At 33.9% G+C, this 18,145-nt stretch overlaps 1 protein-coding gene across 1 annotated transcript in view; it reads left to right on the top strand.

Moving 5' to 3' along the window:
* DOK6 (docking protein 6) overlaps positions 1-13,814 on the top strand; it is a 721,700-nt gene extending 707,886 nt beyond the window's left edge. Inside the window, exon 8 of the mRNA XM_001365868.4 lies at positions 684-13,814. Within this exon, the coding sequence (XP_001365905.2) occupies positions 684-826 (143 nt within the window). The 3' untranslated portion in view covers positions 827-13,814. The remainder of the gene's footprint in view (positions 1-683) is intronic.
* The last annotated feature ends 4,331 nt before the right edge of the window (positions 13,815-18,145 follow it).

The following is an 18,145-nucleotide window of genomic DNA, read 5'->3' as shown; positions in this document are numbered from 1 at the left end:
CTGAAGAAATCAATAAGAAAAATATTAATAATTCCAATTAAATTAAATGTGCATTAAATAATACAGTGTGTAGTATATATATTTTGTCAGAGATAGTTTTCAAATGTTTAGAGCACATTATAATACCTTTTATTTCTGCCCCATTTCAATTTTTAATCACCAAAATAATTAGAATCATAGAATTTAAGAATTGGAAGGGACTTTAGTTGTCATCTGGTCCAGTTTGTATATAAAGGAATACATACTGTGAGTCACCAGCTTACACATTTGACATGGAATCTGCCTTCATTTTAGATAGCCCTATCCTAAGTCCATGGCAGTTATGTGACCTAATTCAAAAATTTCATATTTTTTACTGTTATTTCTATGGTACTCCTGCCCATAGGCAGCAAATAAAGGGCTAAATATGTTCTTTGAAAGGGACAATGCAACTAATCTATTTTCATTTCTCCTGTGCTAATTTGTACTAAATAGTATCTGCTAATGTGAGAAGTTGCAAAGAAAAAAAAAGAAAGGAAGTAACAAGAATTTCATATTAGGCAATCCTTCTTCAATTCAAGATGATATTTTCTCCCATGGATGCTGCTAGGTGATGTTTGTTCTGTAGTGGTTGTTCTTTATTGGAAGTACACTCGTCTTCAGCTAAAGTTATTTATTGTGTTTATCTTTATCTTTTCTTCCAGGTCACCGTTTTGGTTCAACAAAGATGTCCCGGGCACAAACATTTCCCAGCTACACCTCAGAGCAAAATGAAGAGCACCAGCAGCAACCCCTGTCGCTGTCTAGCAGCTATGGATTTAGCTACAGCTCCAGCCTCATCCAATGACACACAGAGAACCACTGTTGACCAGAGAGACAGTCTAGCCTGAAACCTGCCCGTAGGGTCAGGAAACCACTTGTACCCTCTGCATCCATGGAAGACCAATTGCAGTGAAAACTGAGCTGTGTCAGTTCTAGTCCCGATCACAGTTGAAGGTTAAAAACTGGAGCTCTGCTTCCTAGAGTCAGAGGCTAAGTCTTTTATTTATTGAATTTCTTTGGGGATCTATGTTTAAAGAAATTGATTTTGAATTGTCAGAAAAGTCATTTAAATAAACAAAACCCTTTTGGTCTGAAGGCGTTAGAAGCCTCCTCTTGGTGGGATGTTGCCTGGACTGGAGTGTGACCTGTCAGTCAGTCACACTCGGGGTCAGGCACTTTCCACCTACCTCCTTGGCTGAGATTTCCTATCTACACACCCGATGATAGGATCTATCCTTATAGTGGTGGACCACTTGAGTCACTTCCGTGTTAAAGGTTATGACAGGAATCCAATCAGTGAACACCACAAACAACATCAAAGCTGTCCATATAAATATATCCCATGGCAAGTAAGAGAACAAGAAATTTAAAATACCATATTAAGCAGGGCCCCATAGCTCTATTCTGTGTGTATGCGTGTGTGAGTGTGTATGTAGAAATATAGATATGGGTATCAATCTATCCATCTATATGTAACAAGTATATATAAAATGTGTGCTGAGGGTGACAGGATATGCTCACTTAAGTTGTTGACATGTAATTTGGTACATTCAAATTAAGATTGTTATGTCAATATCTATTTTTAAATTAGTGCTGTAAAAAGGCTTCTCATTAGCAAAAGTATTTATGTAATCAAGTCTGCACTTAAGACAAATGTAAATGAAAAAATGAGAAAGGGGAATGTTTTTGAACAAGTGGAACAAACCCAGCTGTCCCGTGATTCACATTATCATTCCCTTTCTGGTTAGTGTTACCCTGGATTCTGACATTCTCTGTAACCCTCATTCCTTGGCTCTCTATTTGAAGTATATTAATATTATAATCACTGATCAATTATCTACTTAACCTTCAGTGGCAAAACAATTCAAAATGAATCCTTTAGAAGGGAAAATTTACTTAAGAATGACCTTGACAAAACCATTTCAAAATCAGCCAAAGAACAGACTGAGAAAATTGTAGTAAATATCAAATATTTAAATTTTCATAAATGCCATTTACAGAATACAGAATCTCAGTGTTCTAAAGAGAATATACTGCTTGAGTTTACCTATGTGACCAGATCTGAAGTTATTTTGTGGGCACAAGGAGTAACTATGATTAAAGAGGAGATTGTTTTAAGGACCAATTTTTAGGTCCAATATTTTGTCTGATCAAGATAGCCCAAAGGAAATAAAAGAAATTAATAATAAATTAAAAAAACAAATCCTTTTCTTGAGGCAGCCTGAGAATTTAAATCAACAAAAATTATCCATCAATTGTGTAGTGTTTTCAAGCAAAAAAGGAAAATTTCTACCTGAATTATCTGAATATTTGTGACCATGATCTATAACTAACAATAGACATAAAAAACTACAATTGTTTTTAATCTATGTAACAATAGAATAATGTAAATTTAAATGACTAATTAAGAACCATTTTGATCTGAAAATAGTAGGTTTGCTAGAAGATAATGATAAGATCTTTTACTTCTAACCCAAATCCCCTTTTCATTACCCTAATCACAGGCAAATGAGACACCTTCAGTGATGAAATATTGATTCAAAAGGGCTGGGGCTAGTCTAAATCGGCATTGACCCTTACAATGACCAATTGGTAATCTCTCTGTTTCTCTTAAGAGGGTGAAAGTACCTCTAGAGTAGAAGTTGGTGGCCATAATTTCACTGAAGAAAGAAACCTCATCAGCCTCAATGGAGAGATGGGGAACAGCCATACATCCCCTTCACCCTAGCAATGTTGGGAAATTTGCCAAAAGCAGAGAAGGGCGAAATGACTGGTACCAAAAGACAGAAGCCTGCCCTGAAATCCCGCTTTTTAGGGTTGAAACTGCCTTGAATTTCTTTAGCTCCTGGCATTTTTTTTTTTTGGAAATGCCAGATGTATGTTATACCAGAGCAACTTCCAGCTGAGACCATTTGCGCACAGCTCCTGATGGAGCCTCATGCAGAGGGAGAGAGACTGTCTCTCCTTTGGCTCACTCGGTTGAAGCTGTTGCCTAGAGACCACAAGGTCCCACATGGGACTTATGGGGGTGGGCCCTCTGCGGGCCTCGTTCATGTCTCAGCTTTATTAATATGCAGGGTGCACAGACAGCAGCCCAGGGGGTTCTGCTCTTGTGTTGGCTTATGGGGACCCACAATACCTGCAATGAAGTTGTTTAGGAAACAATAGTAAGATCTGATCTTAAGTTATCAGTGAAACTAACTGATAGCAAACTAGTAATGATCAGGTCTGGTTGGACCAGTTCATTCTGAAAAGGAAAGGAGAGAGGGGGAGAAAGAGAAATGGATAGACACTCGCGCACGCGCACACACACAGAGAAAGAGAGAGAGAGAGAGAGATTTCCTTCCTCAGTCTTTAACAGAACCTGCACCTTTTATCAAAATGAGGAATAATGCTATAAAATCTCTCCTGTTCTTTTTTTGCAAATGTATTTTGGCATACCTTTACCAGTACACACTCGATGTAACTGTGGCCAAGATAAAACTGCAAAGTGAACAGATAGTAGAATTTATATTAAGGTAATATTCTTGACACCAAGTAATGTGCATTGTAATAAAAATGACAAGCAGATAAGTTTCATTTCAGCCACCAAAGATAAATGTAGTTGCTGTATCAATCACTTGAGACTTCATAAAACTGATTCCACTTGGGTCAGCTAGAGCAACTTGTTTGAAACAGTAGAGGATTTGCTGAAGATGTCTCTGCCCTTTGCAGATCATTTCTCTCCTTTTGAAGACTGAACTGTCCCCCTGATTTGTATGTAAAATTCTCAAATTGAGGTGGGAGGGGAATTGACCAAAGATACTTTCAGCTTCTTTATTCATATGGATGAATGGAGAAACATTGCAAATAGATAAATTAAAATAATCATAGTTTTACTTGTAAGTTAAAGAAAAGAAGGAAAGGTTAAATCAATCAATCAAGAACAGAAAAATGTAGGATTTTTTTGAGAATGGGATATAGTGGACTACTTTCATTTTCAATGCATGTGGCTACTTTTTTTTCCTTTTTTGTTTGTTTCCTCCTGCTAATGCTAATTGCTATAACATGTATAGAATTAATAGCATATATAAACACTATATTTAAAATAAAAGAAATACAAAATAACCTTGATCAAATAACTATTATCCAGGTAGAGGGAAAAGGAGGTCAATTTTTAAAATTTTATTTAAAATAGGCACTTGAGAAAAAATCATTATGCAAATTTCAGGTATTTTTGACTCAATTCTGGCCACAGCAACAATGTATGTTTAAAGTATTGAAATTCATAAAAACTACCTAGAATAGAAAAGAGATAATATGGCATATGTGGAAAAAATTGGAACTTAGTACCATAGAGCCTCACCTCTTTGGATGGAAACTAGTCAGAAGACCTTTCCTTTGTCACATTCCATTCAAATATAGATTTCAGTGGATGCTGGTTTTGAAAATCCATTCTATAATTTTCAGTTACAAAAGTTTACATTTGATATCCCTCACAGAAAAGAAAAAATGGAGTGATAAAAGAAACATTCACTGTTGATTGCAGTAGTCTCTATGGAACTAATTTGTTGCACACAGTATCTTCATGGTTAATATTAAATATATTATCATAAATCACATCATGTAAGCTGGAGTTTGTCCCATAATCTTTACTCAATATTTAAAAAAAATAAAAAACATTTTGTTCATCACTAAAATATTCTGGCAGTCCCTTTAAATGAGAATAATCAAAAATGTGCAAGATAGAAGGATTCTAGTGATGAATTACAAGTCTGGTTTTGGTGGCAATAGGAAAGTCCTTGCTGTTTCAGTGGGACTGAAGATTATTTAGTCCTTTGATTTATGTATTATTTAATATTTCTAAAAATACCAAAATGAAAACAGTGTATATTTAAGCAACTTTATCAAGATGGCCATGCCCATTGTTTTGTTTTGTTTTTTAATAATTTACCAGTCCAGTACCTACTCTTCTCCTTCTTATTCCCCATGTCTTTACAAAGATATGCAGTTGGTCAGACATTAACCTCCACAAGAGATATACTGCATTGGTGAATCTCTTAAGTACTTACATACTTTCATCTCTTTTGGACATTTCTAAGCTAAGTAATATAATTTAGAAAGAAGAGATGATCTAGACTTCACAATGACCCAGGCAAGAAAATCATTATGTGATAGGATTAAGGCTGTTGTGGTTGTTTTTGTTTGTTTGTTTGTTTTCTTGGATTCTCTGCTGAAATATTTGGGGCTATCCTGTTACACCATTCTAATCTCAGCTCTCTGACAATGAAATATCCTTAATATTCTGATCTTGGGATGGATTAAAATGGAAAAAATAAAAAAAATGCAGGGAATCAGCTTTCTACTGTCTGGGAAAAATGCAAAGGATTGTTTGTATCAGACCAAGCAGAGATGTGTTGTTTTCTCATGTTCTAGGAATGATTTAAGAGGAAGAATTTGTAACAAAATTGGCTTGCAGCAGATCATAAAGAAAAAGCAAAATGAGAACTGTATATATATAAGTTTATTCACCATTATGCAGATGTAATGTATTGGAGGCTAAATTTCTGAACAGAGGCATCAACAGACTCATTAACACATTCTCTGCAGATATAAATAAGAAGTTATAGACAGGGCTAGACTTCCAATGCCTCTCTCATGGAGCTTCCCCAGACCTCTGTTTCAAAATTCTATTTTTGGCATTTTTACCATCTTGCCTGTATCTTTTCTACAGTTATTATTGACCGATACATTAAGAAGTATTATAGTGTTTGTGTAAGTGGAGTGTTTTTTTTTTCTATATATATTTTACAGTCAGTCATAGATTTGTACAGATAAAAGGGATACAATCTCTTCATTGTACAGATGGGTAAAATGAGACCTGAATAGAATAACTAATTTTCCCTAGGTCATATAGTTAGTAGTGACAGAGGTAGGTCTAGAACACATCACCTAGTTCTCAATGCAATACTCTTTCTTTCATTTGGACTGCAGTTATATAGCTTCCTAGGCTCCTTTTTAGGATTTGCTATATTCTTTTTTATCAGCTCCTAAGGAAGGGAGTAACCAAGTGAATTTTCTGATTTTTCCTGTTCTAAACTTTACTAAGCTCATCTCTGAATATTTTAATAGTGTACATTCCTTACAATTGTCACTCTGAACTGAATTGCTTACCACCATAGTTTTTGCTGTTTTATTTTTCTTAGAGCCAGCCATAAACTCTGTAGGCACTGTTAGCTTTTATAGGATGTTAAAGATGTTTACCAAGTTCAGTGTGTGAAGTTAGAATTTATTGACCCTGAATGATAATTAATTTAGAGGATTTCTATTTGCTATGTTCTGTATTCCGAAAGATTCATCACTATTGTGATTGTGATTACTATTACTGTTTAACCATCTCTGCAGCACTTTATGTTGTAAATACTTTGCAATCATTTACACACCACTGCTAGGCAAATTAGTGACAGTTGTTAATGTATAGAAGTGTAAAATCTGGAAGGCTTTGCATTATAAAGAAAATCGTATGATTTTTATTTTACTTGAAAGTTCCTACTTTTCTGTATCATCAATTTTTTTCTCACATGCTATAGAAGCTTTTTAAAAACATAATTTAAATTAAATTGAGTTGGTTGGTAAATTTGATATTTTTTTTAAAAGCAATCAAGAACATTTTAGATCTAGGTTTTGCTTTCATGATTTTCCTACTTCTTTACCTTTTTTGAAACCTTGACCTGTCATCAACAGTTGAAGGAAAAATTAGATTAGTTTGAAAAAGAGGAATTTCTACTTCTTTCTAATATGTTTATTTAAGTTTACATTTTATCTTATCTTCTTGCCTTATTTTCATGGAAGAAATGCCAAGAGATTAACCAAAATTTTAAGTAAATTTTACTTTTCTGGTTTATAAATTTCTCCAGAAAAAAAGATATCTTCATCAAATTTTAGTAGCTGATATATTCAAGTTCTCACTAAACATTTCATTGTTTCAAGACATGCAATTCAATGAGACTTGAAAATAGACCAAATTCATTCAATTTCTTGACAGTCTTACATGAGAAACTGCATCCATTTCAGTGACAGCTGTTGTGGACAAATGAAAGTAGAGTGTAAATACAATCTAGTTACCATATAAATGTGTCACCATTTAGGGATTTTATTGCTCCCTTGATTCAACTAAGTTGTCTATAAATTTTCACATATCCCCTATTTTAAGAAAATCTGATATATAGAAATATTTTAAAAAGCAAAACACTTAGGGATAACAATTTGACATACAAAAGGAGTATGCTTGATTTCTTTAATTAAAAAAGCATTTAATGTGTTTGAGTATTGCTTGCTGACCATTAACATGAAGATTTGGAGGCAGAGAAATTTATAGCTGGAATATGAGGATTTCTTGCCAATTCAAGCTCAGTTGGAAAGAAGATATATTTTTGGACAATGGAAGTTAACGAGAAAGCAAAATGTAATTTGCAAAATTTTGTTTGCCACACATCCTTTCCTGTGTAAATCATGGTAAACTTTTGTACATACTTTTAATAATTAAAAATAAAAACATAGCCATATGTTTCAACGGGAAGGTCCAACTCTCTGAGAAGAGAATTTAACATAATCTTCTGCTTATATGCAGTCTGGAACTTGCAACAGTTAACATATCACTTCGCCAGTAACAACTGGACCTATAGCTATCTCTTATAACAGACTACAAAAACTTCCTGACTTGATATAATTTGCCTAATTCTTTCCTGGAATTCTCCCTGTTTGCCCTTTGCAGCCGTTGCTGTGATATCACTATCTCTTGTCCCAGATACTCTCCTCCTCTGGAACCATTTCTTCGTAGCTCTATCACCCTTTATCATATTCAACTCTCCAGGGATTTTTTTACATTAATTCAATTAGAAGTTATAGAATTGGTTGATATGTGTCCCTATTTAATTGCTTCATAAGGGTTTTAGAAATTTTCATATTGGGTAGTACATGAATATGTCTTGTAATTGATACAATATGTTATTTAGATTGATTTCTGTAAAAACTTGAATAGCAGGTCCTTGGTTAAGAACACGACTCACTATTATGTCATTGTTTCTTTGGGGAAATCAGATATGATTTATATTATTTTGATTAATAATATCATTTTGCAAGACCATACCCACTGTAAGTTTGAAGACTATCAGTATCTAAATGTCATTTGAAACATATGGAGTGGAATGGAACAGATTTATGGTCCCAAAGACAAAAATAAACATTTCTGGCAAATAAAGGAAATCACATAAGAAGAAGTAATCACAAATTAGCAAATTAAAAATTTTAATATGTTTTGCGTGTGAATTTTCCCCTTTGCAAAAATAGGAAGGTGGTGTTAGTTGAAGTCAACTAATATCTCTTGAATTTACAAAGCTTCCAAATCCAACTCTATATCAAATAAAATGAATTCAATTTCCTAGGTCCATTTTTGTTATTCATAGTCCATGACCTTTGCAAAAGTTTTAAAATGCAAAAAAGAAAAATATATAGGTGTAAAATTTGAATGATACTTTTATGCTTTTAAACATATAAGCATGGGGAAGGTAGACAGAAGATTCTATTTATTCATGACTTTGCATGATTAGCATTTTGGATAATGGAATTAATGTTCTTTAATGTATGGTTACTTGATGCAATTACCATTGTACAGTAATGTAACTTTGGTTTGCTTACTTTCTGTTATCATGTGGGGAAGTTTCTGTAACTACATAATTAAATAGAATTCTGACAATCATACACTGATAACCTTTAAAATGTCACCCATTACCTCACTTGCTAGCTTGCTATTTTCAAATAAAGGTGAAAGTATGCCCTTTATTAAAGATAAGGTTACAAAGAATTTATTATGCATTTCCAGTATTTTCTGTAGCCCCATTTTATCTTGACTCATCATTATTAGAATGTTTAATCTGAATTATATTATCTTATGTTTGGAAAAGACTGGACAAATCATCCTGTCTAATGCTTTCCAGAAGCAAGTGGTCATCCAGGCTGTTTGAAGACCTCTCATGAAATGGAATTCCTCTTTGAATGATTCTAATTGTTTATAAGTTCTTCCCTATTTTATTTTAATATGTCTTTTATTATACCAACAGCAGTCTGTTTCCTTGCAATTTGCACCATTTAAGACACAGCATAATAATTCTGATCTTCATTTCATGTGAAAACTCTTTGTACATTTAAATTTGGTCATCATCATCCCACATCTTCTATTCTTCAGGAAAACATCTCCAGTTCCATCAGCCAATATGTTCATGAAATGGAATAGTCTTCAAACCATCTAGGTCTCCCTTCTCTGCACATTTTCCAACTTGCTAATGTGGAATTTACATCTGAAAATAATAATCCAGATGTGGTGTGACAAGAGCAGAGTGCAACAGAATCATCACTTCTTTTGTTCAGAAAACAGTAGTCCTGTTACCACACCCCAATATTGGATTAACCTGTAGAACTATCATATTAAACTGAGAATACATTCTGAACATACATTCTGTAAAAAAGACTCCTAGATCTTTATTACATCAACTTCTACCTTGCCATCAAATGTTTATGCAGTTGATTTGGAGCAGGGGAGGTGGGAGCACACAGTGCATTGGTCCCTATTATATTTCTTCCTGCTAGATTCAATCCATAGTTCTAAACTTCAAGGTGCTTTAAAAAAACCTGAATTCTGTTTTCATTGTGGTGATCCCTCCTCATTTCCCTTCACCTTCAAATTTTATAAGTATGCTATCCTAAGTATGCTATCTTCCTAAAAGCAATGGATAAAATTGTTCCATGGAAAGTGTCCAAGAACAGGGCATTGCAACATACTACTAGAAACGTCTAGTGACATTTTATAATTTTAGAGTAAGAAAGTACTGTACAATTCATTTAATTTAGTAATTCCCAATACCAGTGCATAAATTGATGCCAATGAATTATTACCATTATGCAAAGCTTTTACTACCAAAGATTTTTTTTTTCATTTTTTAAAAAATTAACTTTAAAACTGACCCTTTTCCTCTCTTTCCTAAATCTTGGTTTTTCCATCCTTTAGTCCTTTTTATCTCTAGATCTTAACATTAGATCCATGAAGAACCAAGAACTACTGGATGGAGGCTGCAAAGGTCAAAGCAATTCATGTTAAGGAGTTTAGGTATTCTCATGATCATGTGGAAACTTTGAATTGTGAAATGTTGATCTAGTAACACTGTTCTTATAGGTGAGGAAGTTGAAACCCAAGCAAAGTGATTTACATAGTTGTGATCACATAGTAAATGACAAAGCCAGAATCAGACTCCAAATCTCATGATTTCTACCCCTCTAAAAACCAAAGAATATTTCCAGAATATAGTTTTGTAGCAGTCAAAGATTTAGCCTCGAAGATCAACAAGAGAGAGCCAAGTTAAACAGTGACCCTACACCCTACAGTACTCTTCCCTTAGAAACACTCTTAAGAGTGTGAGTAGCTCTTTTTTTTTTTTTAGTAGATTGAAGGGCTGAGAGTTTGGTTGGTCTTTCCTCCTTTCAGAAGGTCTTTATCTTGGAATTTTAAAAGAGCAAGAATCTCTTGTTAACAAATGAGAAATCAAAAGACAGTATTTCATAGTGAATTCTAAACCAAGGAAAGAATTGTTAAATCAAGAAATATTCTGCAAAACCAAGGACTACAGTGCCACAGGTAGAGCAACCCGAAGATAGACATTTATGTGTAGACAATGAAAAAATTAAACTATTCAATTTTATGCAATAAATTTATGTTTGGTTATCTTGGTTTTGATGATTATATCAATTCTTTTCCAATGATAATCAAAAACTAACCACCATATATTAAGCTAAGGATTTAGCTTTCCACTTTCCTAGATCTTTGGTATTAAGGACCATAAGGGCTTCTACATATTTACATGAGCCATATGTTAATATGTGATATACTGGAGATTCTGTTGTTTTGATGCATACAAAGTCCATGTTAATCCTCATACAAAATAGATGCTTAATAAAGAACTCAGTCACAGAGTCCACATGATGAATAATTTTTACCATATAAAATATATTATTAAGTGGTTGAAAGGATGTCTGATCTATCTAAGGAGTTACATTACATGGCAGTGGCTAAATATGTATTCATTTACCTATGACTTTAGGAATATCCATGTAATGAATTTGAAAATGAATTTATCACACAAAATTTATCACACAAAAATTTATCATACCACAAAATGAAATTATTAAGTGGGAAGCAGAGAGTCATTAAAAAACATTTAGAAATAAAAGCTACCTTTATGGATTGAGAGCTACACCCAGAAACAGGATGTCTTGGCTTCAAATTAGACCACAGATACTTCCTAACTGTGTTATCCTGGGCAAGTCACTTTAACCCCATTCCGTAACTCTTACTATTCTTCTTCCTTAACACCAATACACAGTATGGATTCTAAGATTGAAGGTAAGGTTTAAAAAAGAAGAAATCAGTCGACCAAATTAAGAAGAATGAATTAATAGATATAATATCTAATGAATGACATTCATTCAGCAATATTAATCAAGTATCTGCTACATGAGAGGCACTACTGTAGGCTGTTAGCCTAGAAGGCAGCTTTACTGAGCCACTTCTTACTTTTTTCTTTTTTTTTTGCTTCATTTTTGTAGGAGTTTCTGTTTATGAGAATATCTTTCAGTCCACTCACTGCTGAGATACATTATGTTTTTCTTAGAAGGAGGAAATGGAGATCACTAGGACTGTAGAGATGAAAGAGGACAAAAAGAATCATCTTGCTGACTTACTAAATTATTATGAGCATTTTATAAGGTTGTCTTTAAAGGTTCTAAGTTATTTCTGCCATTAATTATAAAGTGAAAATTGTACTAATAACCATTGCTACTTCACTCCTTGAATGAAAAAAAACATAAAATAGATATTTGATCACTTGAATGGATTTGGCTCTAATCTTTTATCACTAAAAATTATTGAGCAAAGATAAAAAGAATCTATAATATAGCCACAAAACTTGTCCCAGGTGGTTTGATCTCATAGAAGACTCACTTTGAAAACTCTGCTATATACTTTTGCCACAATGACACTTCAATGGAAGTGAAACAGAAATATATCTCCACTTCCCATGAATACCTGAATATAGATGACTTTTAAAAATAGCTTCCCCCCACCCTTCTCTACAAGCCTTCTAAGCCTGGAAATAAGACAACTAAGGGAAAGGGGGGTTTGTTCTTCTGCAATAACTTCAGAACAAAGACAAATGAAGAGAAATCCCACACATTCCAAGACTTTGGAAAGGATGGTTTTAGTTATGCTGTGATTTAACCATTCTTCCTTGAATGTTATTTGCCTGAATGAATGAAATTATTTTTTCCAATGTTAGATAAACATAAAGGAAGGGCATCATTGTCTTGTCAAGGAACTATCCAGAACACTAACCAGAAACAATTTATAAACCCTAATCTACTCAAATCAGCAGCCACAATCTTCTCACTCTCAGCAAACATATCTTAAAGGTTTCAAGGAATATATTTTTTGAGTGCAACCCTTCATCTTCTCCATCCCTGCTTTCCCTACTCCAAAACTGATAGAGGACAAAAGATCAAATACTACACTACATAAAGAGAAAACTGAAAGCTCCAAATGGGAAACAGGTCAAACTTGAGTTTACATCATTATCATGTGGTAATTATTTTTAAATAGAACCATAAAGTCTTTGATTAGAGAAAAGGTCTGATGCTACAAGGTTTTATTTGTGATTCTGTGAACAATTTTGATTGATATGGTATGACATCTAATAACTCAGGAAAAAAACCAACATTACTTACATGAATATAATGCATTTTTTCATGAATATAATGCAGTTTCATTCTTCATATGACACATTGGTATTTACTAATTCTACAGTAGATTGGAATGAGGATGGGGAAATGGATGGTGGACCCCTTGAAAGATGTATAGACATTTATTGGGGTGTAACCAGACCCCCAAAAAGATGTTTTCTAATATTTGATATTGTAAACAGTGGGACTCCTTAAAGATATTTTTGAGCTTTTGTTTGGGATGAGCTTAATGGTTGGGAAAGGGTTGCTTTCACCTTGACTTCCTCTTTAATGTAATTGGAATGCATAGCATTTCCTTGCTGTGACCTCTCCAGGAACCTGAGTCATCAATATACTTACATATTTTACAAAAGACCACAATTATAAAAGTTATTTGATATGGACATATTCCTTTCCTTGAAGCAAAATTAAATGTTTTGTTTTGTTTTTTACTATTTGGTTAAAGTTAAATCTCTTTTTTTAAAATGAGGTAGTGTTGATACATGTTTTAGCAAATGTTGTTTTCTTATTCTTTAGAAAGAGTCAGTATCACTACTACTTTCACTCATATAAAAAGGAAGGTGACGCAGATGAAGCAAAAAGTATTAACTGGCCTATTATCTAGATTTAAAAGCATCATGGTATGCAGAAGTGTATGACTATCCATCTCCAGACATTCACTGGAGTCTTTCTTAGAAGTTAAAGTAGGTGTTTCATGAACTCATAGAAACATTTCGCTAATAAGCACTTGTGCAAAGGGCCAACAGGATGTGTAGACCCTTCTTTCCCAGGTCTGCCTTCTGTTTTTTCCCTCTTTTGTGTGTTCCCTTCTGTAGTATTCTGCAGAATGTATATTATATCTATTTTTTGTAAACAATCTTATTCTTGCTGTTTCTGCTTTGGCTCTTCTTACCCTTGTAACCTTCTTGTTCTCATTGACTTTTGTGAAATTAACCTTATACTCAATTATTAAATATAAATTACAAGTGAAACATTCAGCTGTAGTTGGTCTTTTTTTTCTTTTAGAGTATTTCTACCAAAAACAACAACAACAACAAAAAATCACCAGTAAGTAAACATGTTATTCTGTTGTTTTTTTCCTTATAGCATGGATCTAAAAAACCCCCACTAAATAAGCATGATACTTTGGGTGGGAATCTGGCATCCACATAAAGTTAATGTTTTGCTTATGCTCCCATCTACCAAATAAACAACATGATAGTCCTTATGTATTGTGTTTCTAAACCTTAAGGAGAGTTTATTTAATATTTCTTTTATTGTGCTTTTTCTTGATGAGACTCCTATTGTAACTTTTAAGGAAATAATGAGATCATTAGCTGATAAGGATCTCTACTGTGACTGTCCACTCTCTTCCCTTAGTGATATCTTTCAACAGTCCCTGGAAGGCAGAAAAAGGGCCTTTGCCTTAATTATATTGAAACAACTTGATGCATCCCATTTCTAGTCATCTGTAAAGATTGATCTTATGTTGTTTCTTAGCAATATTCTTCTAAAGTGTGATGAAAATTAAAATCTGCATCAGGGTCATGACTAAGGACAGACAATATGAGTCATCGGGTCAGCTATAGGGATTGGGCAAACCAGGAGTCTGCTAGATTTTGGTGTTCTGAGATAGGAACAGTCAGCAACCAGAACACTCAGCGGGAACACGAGGTGAAGTTCAAGGTAAAGCAGAAAGCCAAAAGCTCAGCATACCGAGTGACTTATGAGGACAAACACCAAAGGGTAGGGTGAGTAATTAATCTGGATTAGTTAATACGAATTAATTCTAATTAAATAATTAAAATTAATTAAAATAATGGGACACAGAAGATCCATCATCACAAAAGCTGACTAAAGTAACGAAAACAAGCTTCAACGCCGCATGAAGATCTCCATAACTGAGACAACCATCTATCTTATCCAGAAAGCTTTGGTTTTTATTTTTGGTAGGTAGGATAAGAGCCAATCCCTAATCCTCATTCATCTAGTCTGGTTTGTAGAAGCAGGTTAAGTTGGAACACCTAAATGTAATTGCTAATGAATAGGCAAGAAGGCAGTGTGCTCAACCCAGGATTCCCAACATTCTCTTCCAGAAATACTCTTTTCCAATGCACCACTTACCCATGTAATGCTCCCCTTTGAACCTAGAAAAGTTAGTAAAGAGGATGGTCAATCCACTTCAACTTTGCTCTCATTTAAAAGCACATTTTAAAATAGTTAATTCATACTTCCTTAGCCATTCTCCATGGGAACTGAATGTTAAAGTTATATAAATATCTCACTTTTCAAGGTATTTAGTAGAACTCCTACTCCAAAAGAATGACATGTGGATGCTTTTTCAGACAGAGCACAAGTAATGCAAGTAGTCCATTATTTATGTATTCTTGGGTTTTTGGTCAAAACTTGTGATTTCATTCACCTCAAGACTTCACATTTGAGGATACTCCCACCCATGTAAATCAGCATTCTTCAGCAATATGAGCACTGAGAAATTTAGTGATTAATCTAAAGTCATTCAACAGATTTGATCATGGAGAAATTGGAAATTAGGTCACCTTGACTCTGAGAGCATTTCTTGCCTATGACTAGATAGAACCTCATTTTAGTCTAGTTTGTGCCTCATAAAGGAGTGTTATGGGCCACGTGTCTCCATAGTTTACATCTTTAAACTAGACAATATGGATTAGTAGGAATTTCACTAGTCAAATAATACCCAGGCCATTATTACACTCCAAAGAGTGGGTAAAGGCAGATCACTCCCATCAGCCTGTCAGGCAATGATTATGATGGGAGAAAAATTGTTAATTAGTGAGAGAAAAAAGTGGACTACTAATCAGAAGATCTAATGTTTAATCTTAATGATTCTACAGGTTAGCTAAGGCCAAATGACCTTAGTCAATTCTCAATATATCATTTTCCTGAACTGTAAAATAGGAATAATATTAACTGCTCGATTTATTTCATGAGACCATTATGAGGATAAACTACAAAAGTTGGCATGAAAATTTGTTGAAAAGTACAAAGCAGAAGTAATGCAATGTGAAGTAAGCAGAACCAGAAGAATATTGTACAAAGTAACAGCAATAATGTACAATGATCAACTGTAAATGGTAACTATTATCAATAAGGCAATGATCCAGGGCAATTCGCAGGACCTGATTTTAAAAAATGTCACTGAAGGAACTGACAGAACCTGAATATAGATTGAAGCATGCAATTCTTCACTTTATTTCCTCCAAGAATTGTCTCTAATGTAAGCAGTATGTGTATTTCACAACATGATGAAAATGGCAATATGTATTGTATGATAACACATATTCAATTTATATATCACCTGTCATCTTGGGTAAGAAAGAGGGTTGGGAGGGAGGGAGAAAACATGGATTACAAAATGTTAAAAAACAAATATTAAAAGTTGCATAAAAATATAATCTGGTAAAAAAATTTAAAATTTTAACATAATAAAAATAGAGGCTGAACAGCAATGAAAAGTATAAAGCATGATAGCCTAATGTGAGCCACATGGTATGATGGATAGAGTGCTGGATCTAGAATAAAAAAGAATAGTTTAAAGCTTGATTTAAATATTAATAGCTGATCATTGGCAAGTCACTCCTTATTGGCCTCAGTTTTCTCATATGTAAAATGAGAGATTTAGACTTAATGACCTTAAGCACCAATTAGAATTCTAAATCTATGACCCTATGGCCATCCAATGTCTAGCAGAAGTTAAATCTTTTGAAATGGGGTAGAAAAAAGACAGTTTTAAAAGGGAATGGATAGGGATTTCATCACTGCAAGAATGGGACCTTAAGGTTTCAATAATATTAGATATGTCAACTCATGGAATATAAATTTAATCCCAATGACCCTTCTATAGGGAAAAGAAAAACAAAAGAAATTAGGGAGTTAAATTAGCACTTCTGAAGACCACTTCTAAAGCTGTTAATGAGAAAATTTAATAATACTGAAACTGAATTGGAGTGTTCAAAGGCTCTACCTGTCAGCTTATTAAAGAATAATGCCTTTGTGCTCTGTAAGGAATTTTGAATAACTGATAAATGTTCTAATGAATAACAAATTGAAGCAGGAGGAAATCATTATGGAAATGAATTTCCAAGCAAAACCTAACTCATTCTGAGATCTTTAAATGTGGAGCAATGCACTCAGTCTTCAGTTTATGAAGGACATCTAACTCCAGCTCTACTGCCATAGCTTCCACCTATTATATGGAGACATTCCTATTGTAAGAAGAAACACATACACTTGCATCATTCTTCAAAGATATCAAGTAAAAGATGCTCAAGTTTAATTGAGAATTTGGAAGCTCTGAGAATCCTTTGAGTTATTGGGTTTTTTTTTCTAATATACCTACAAGTATAACATTTATGTAACCACCCAACCCCACAATCATTTCCTAGAAATAATTTTTGGTCCTGTAGAGCAATCGGTACTAAATTTTGTTCTGCCATGATTTAAGAATCGATTTTCAAATGAGAAACTAGACTAATGTGGCAGGTAAGTGACGGCTTAACTGAGGAAACAAAGGTTCATACTTCTAAGCATTTTATTTTGTTAAGCAATGCATGATGACAATTACTTAACAAATCAAGACCGGTACCCTTCCTTCACCTTTGGGCTAAACCCTGAATACAGGGAAAGATGGGCTTTTACACATTATAAACAATCAAATAAGACCAATTAATTAAAAGAAAACAATTCCCTATTAAATAATGGAATTTCTAATTGGAGAAAAGATTTGGGTTTTTCCAAGCTGGGAGAGAGAGTGGGCAGATATGCTTTCCTAAAATCAAGTGTTTATATAAAATCAAAAGAACTTGGAAATAATTCCTGATTGATTGGCATGTTGCCAGTTTTCAGATAAGACATAAAAGTTGCTTGAGATGTATAATTGTGAGAGAATCCCTTGAGAAAATCAGTATTTGGATCTGACTGGGTTTTGGTCAGTATAACCTAGATTTTTGAGTCTCTTAAAGTATCAGGTAGAAGTAGTTCAGGTCCTCAGTCACTCAGACTAAGTTCAAAATTTCTTCCAATTCCAACAACTGAATAGTTTTCTCACAAGAGAAAATTTGGACTAGACCTATAATTGAATAGAAAGGGAACTGAGCTAGCTCCAAAAATGTGTCACAAGACAGAGTCAATGGAGTTACTTAATAACCCAGTTCCCTCAATCCTTTCATTGAGAAAATGAGACTGAAATTCCATAGGTATTGTGGTATAAATGAAGCTATGTTATTTCTTGGTGCTGTGGCCAGAGACATGGATCAATATACAGATTCTAGAGCTATAGCTGGAT

The sequence above is a fragment of the Monodelphis domestica genome, chromosome 3, assembly GCF_027887165.1.
Source record: "Monodelphis domestica isolate mMonDom1 chromosome 3, mMonDom1.pri, whole genome shotgun sequence".
Taxonomy (NCBI): Eukaryota; Metazoa; Chordata; class Mammalia; order Didelphimorphia; family Didelphidae; genus Monodelphis; species Monodelphis domestica.
Note: the sequence above shows the minus strand (reverse complement) of the source record. Positions and strands in the feature narration are given on the sequence as shown.